This window comes from Salmo salar, chromosome 09, assembly GCF_965601325.2.
Source record: "Salmo salar chromosome 09, fSalSal1, whole genome shotgun sequence".
Classification (NCBI taxonomy): domain Eukaryota; kingdom Metazoa; phylum Chordata; class Actinopteri; order Salmoniformes; family Salmonidae; genus Salmo; species Salmo salar.
Window position 1 is genome coordinate 107,624,326 of NC_138299.1, and position 3,336 is coordinate 107,627,661.

The 3,336-nt window shown below is 40.9% G+C and overlaps 1 protein-coding gene across 1 annotated transcript; it reads right to left on the reverse strand.

Annotated features, from left to right (window-relative positions):
• Positions 1-512: 512 nt before the first annotated feature.
• LOC106611915 (trypsin inhibitor ClTI-1) lies at positions 513-2,810 on the reverse strand. The gene is made up of 4 exons (XM_014212575.2): positions 2,545-2,810; positions 2,242-2,282; positions 985-1,094; positions 513-902 (listed from the first exon to the last, which is right to left on the reverse strand). Exons 1-4 carry the CDS (start codon positions 2,588-2,590, stop codon positions 857-859), a joined length of 243 nt encoding a protein of 80 aa, XP_014068050.1. The 5' UTR covers positions 2,591-2,810; the 3' UTR covers positions 513-856.
• Positions 2,811-3,336: the final 526 nt, after the last annotated feature.

Here is a 3,336-nt window from a genome sequence, read left to right on the forward strand (position 1 = left end):
CACAGTGAGGGTGGAATGTGAACAGGTTGGAAGAGCCAGTACACAGTGAGGGTGGAATGGCAACGTTTCTGCTGTAGTGGAGGCGGCATGGTTAAAACACTGCATATGTCGGATCAATTACCTTCATATTTCTATCATGGAATCTGTAACACTTCAGCGTTACAGATTGAAGAGAATCCTTATTGTATGGTGCACAGGAATCAAGATGTGATTGAGGGTGTTTTCACTAACAAAGAAACATCCCCCTAACTTCATGCAGGTGTTCAGTGAGTATGGTGGATTTAGGTCATTCACACCTGGGGGGGCAGCATCTGGATTTGAAAAGTGGTAACCGTCCCAACTCAGCCAGCATGACAATCACATTTCACTTACCCTTTTAAAGGACATCTTTTTCCATTCCCACTGTACCTTTTGTAGAAATCGTAACAACCAGACGTCATGGGTCCAGCTGAACCAGTTTCTCCACATTCCAACTATTCATCCAGACCCTGACAACTGACAAGGAAACAATCTATTTCACTAAAATAGTTTTAATTACAGATAAACAGGTAGACAAGTAAAATACACATGACTATTCCATCTAAAAGAATACCATTTTACCAAGTACACTACACAAGTCTTAAAGACCAGGTAGTGAAGGGTTGAGTCGTCTACAGAACACTATGACAGACAGGAAAAAGGAAATGGGTGTTGAGGAACCAGTTCAAAGTATATTGAGGCACTTGACAGGTTGCTTACTGACTCCTCAGCGTTTAGACGCAAAAATAAACTATGCCAGTGTTTTGACAAGGCAACAGGAAATGGTAATGTTGAGTGGCCTGGTGGGTCGCCGAGACAATGGACGATCATGTCTGGTTCAGCACTCTCCTTTACTCCTGATGTGAACGTTACTCTTCTGCTCCCTGGGAACACACAGAACATAATTAAGACATGCAGAGCAAGAGAGAGAGACAAGTCAGTTGAACGCTTTAGTTGGATACCTACATGTTTTCAAAGCACAGCATGCATTCGTTAGCATAGCTGATGCCGTCGCTTCCACACACTGGCTCGTAGTTGCGGGTGCACATGGGCATGTTGTACTGGGAACAGTCAGGCTGTTGGACAAACCAGGTTATATAATAAAGGACTTCGGTCTCAATAAATATAGCAAGTTATTGGTAGTGTTCTGGTATGACACCATTAGGAAGAGAACAGATTACAGGGAACAAACCATACGTTTCCCAGCCCTTCCACTGGCAGTGCACCCAGGGTGCTTTCATTAGTTAGATTCTATTGCAAAACATTTCACAATGGAAACCTTGAACTCTAGAAATCAAACAGATCAAATGAGGCAAAAACAGGGACAATGTACAATAAATTCTCATTTGCTGAAAAACATTGAGTACACCGTTTGTTGCAAAATGTTTTGTAATCAGACTCTTAAGTCTCACTTCTCCCCACCATCCGAGATATCTACTGAAGCCCTGATCCTCCACCCATTCTGCCAGTCACATTCTGTTAAAGGTCCCCAAAGCAAACACATCCCTGGGTTGCTCCTCTTTTCAGTTCACTGCAGCTAGCGACTGGAACAAGCTGCAACAAGCACTCAAACTGGACAGTTCCTAATCTTATCAAACACTCAGTCATGGACACTCTTACTGACAGTTGTGGCTGCTTTGTGTGATGTGTTATCACTACGTTCTTGACCTTTGTGCTGTTGACTTTGCCCCATGTTTGTGCTGTTACCATGTTGTGTTGCCTTCATGTTGTGTTAGGTCTCTTTATGTAGTGTTGAGAAGTGTATTTTGTCCTATATTTATATTGTATTTATTTGTTTAATCCCAGGCCCCGACCCCGCAGAAGGCCATCATTGTAAATAAGAATTTGTTCTTAACTGACTAGCTAAATAAAATGAATACACCAGACTGTCATGTCAACCAATTGTTAATTAGGGAGTGACTAAACATAATCAAATCCAATCTTATTGGTCACATACACGTGTTTAGCAGATGTTATTGTGGGTGTAGCGAAATGCTTGTGTTCCTAGCTCCAACAGTGCAGTACTATCTAACAATTTATACCCAATACACATAAATCTAACGTAACGGAATTAAGAATGTATAAATATATGGACGAGCAATGTCAGAGTGGCATAGACTAAGATAGAATAAAATGTAACATTAAACTGTTAACCGAGCACATAGGACAAAGTGTTTGAATGCGCAGTCTTTCCCTCCCCCATAAAACAAACAGGTCGCTTACCTCCGTGGTGCCGTCAGGGAGACGCGCTCCCCGTGCCAAAACTACAAGTACAGAGATGGCAAGTGTCAGTCTCACTGTGATTTAACGGCACATCTCCAATCTAAACGGGAGACGGTGCATGTTCTCTCTAGTCATACATTTGTGCGTTCGCCAACAAAGGCAGTCCGCCGGTAGTATCGATGGTTTGTCTAAATAAGTTAAGAAGTCTGCTCCTAGAAGTTAATGTACAGCTATTTGTTATTTAACACAACTATTTGACTGCCTCTTGAAACGAATGAAGTAAAAGTAGAGTTAAACACTCACCGGCAACACAGACAAGGGTGAGAGTCAGTCGTGTATAGAGCCACATTTTTCCCGTTGTGAAGGTGGGTAGATAGTGACGCTGTCCGCCACCGGAGCGGTATTTATACCGTGTAGTCTCCACCCCATAAGGTCCGTCACTCGTTACCACAATCACAAAGTCATAAACCCCGGCTATTTCTAAAATGGTCTTCTTTAAAATGGGCCTAACCCTTCTAACCTTACATTGTAATGAATTTTTACGAAATAGTAAACGTTTTTTAATGATACGTTTTAACAATGCATCGTAAAAATAACCGCCAAAGACGTCACACGTGTTTTCCAAAACCACCTTGCAGTGTACTCCTTACAAAGTGAAACTTTACTGCATCCTTACAGGATCTGTCCAGTACTGAAATTCATTTCCGTTTAAACGGCTCACTGTAACTTAAATCATTTATGGCTGTTCAAATTGTCATATTTTTTTTTTTTTACACAATACTGTTTTCCCATCCAGAGAATAAATGCTCGGCAGTCTATAATGTATTGAAAGTGTTTGTATTATGTTGGCCATGTGTTCTGTATTGTAAGTGTTTGTATTATGTTAGCCATGTGTTCTGTATTCTAAGTGTTTGTATTGTGTTGGCCAGGTGTTCTGTATTCTAAGTGTTTTTATTATGTTAGCCATGTGTTCTGTATTCTAAGTGTTTGTATTGTGTTGGCCAGGTGTTCTGTATTCTAAGTGTTTTTATTATGTTAGTCATGTGTTCTGTATTCTAAGTGTTTGTATTATGTTAGCCATGTGTTCTGTATTCT

What these genes read in the sequence shown, in the direction of transcription:
- LOC106611915 (XM_014212575.2), bottom strand. Translation starts at nt 2,590, where the DNA reads ATGTGGCTCTATACACGACTGACTCTCACCCTTGTCTGTGTTGCCG. An exon ending in TCCCTGACGGCACCACGGAG is followed by an intron (nt 1,095 to 2,241) that starts GTAAGCGACCTG and finishes TTTGTCCAACAG; the next exon opens with CCTGACTGTTCCCAGTACAA. An exon ending in ATGCTGTGCTTTGAAAACAT is followed by an intron (nt 903 to 984) that starts GTAGGTATCCAA and finishes GTGTGTTCCCAG; the next exon opens with GGAGCAGAAGAGTAACGTTC.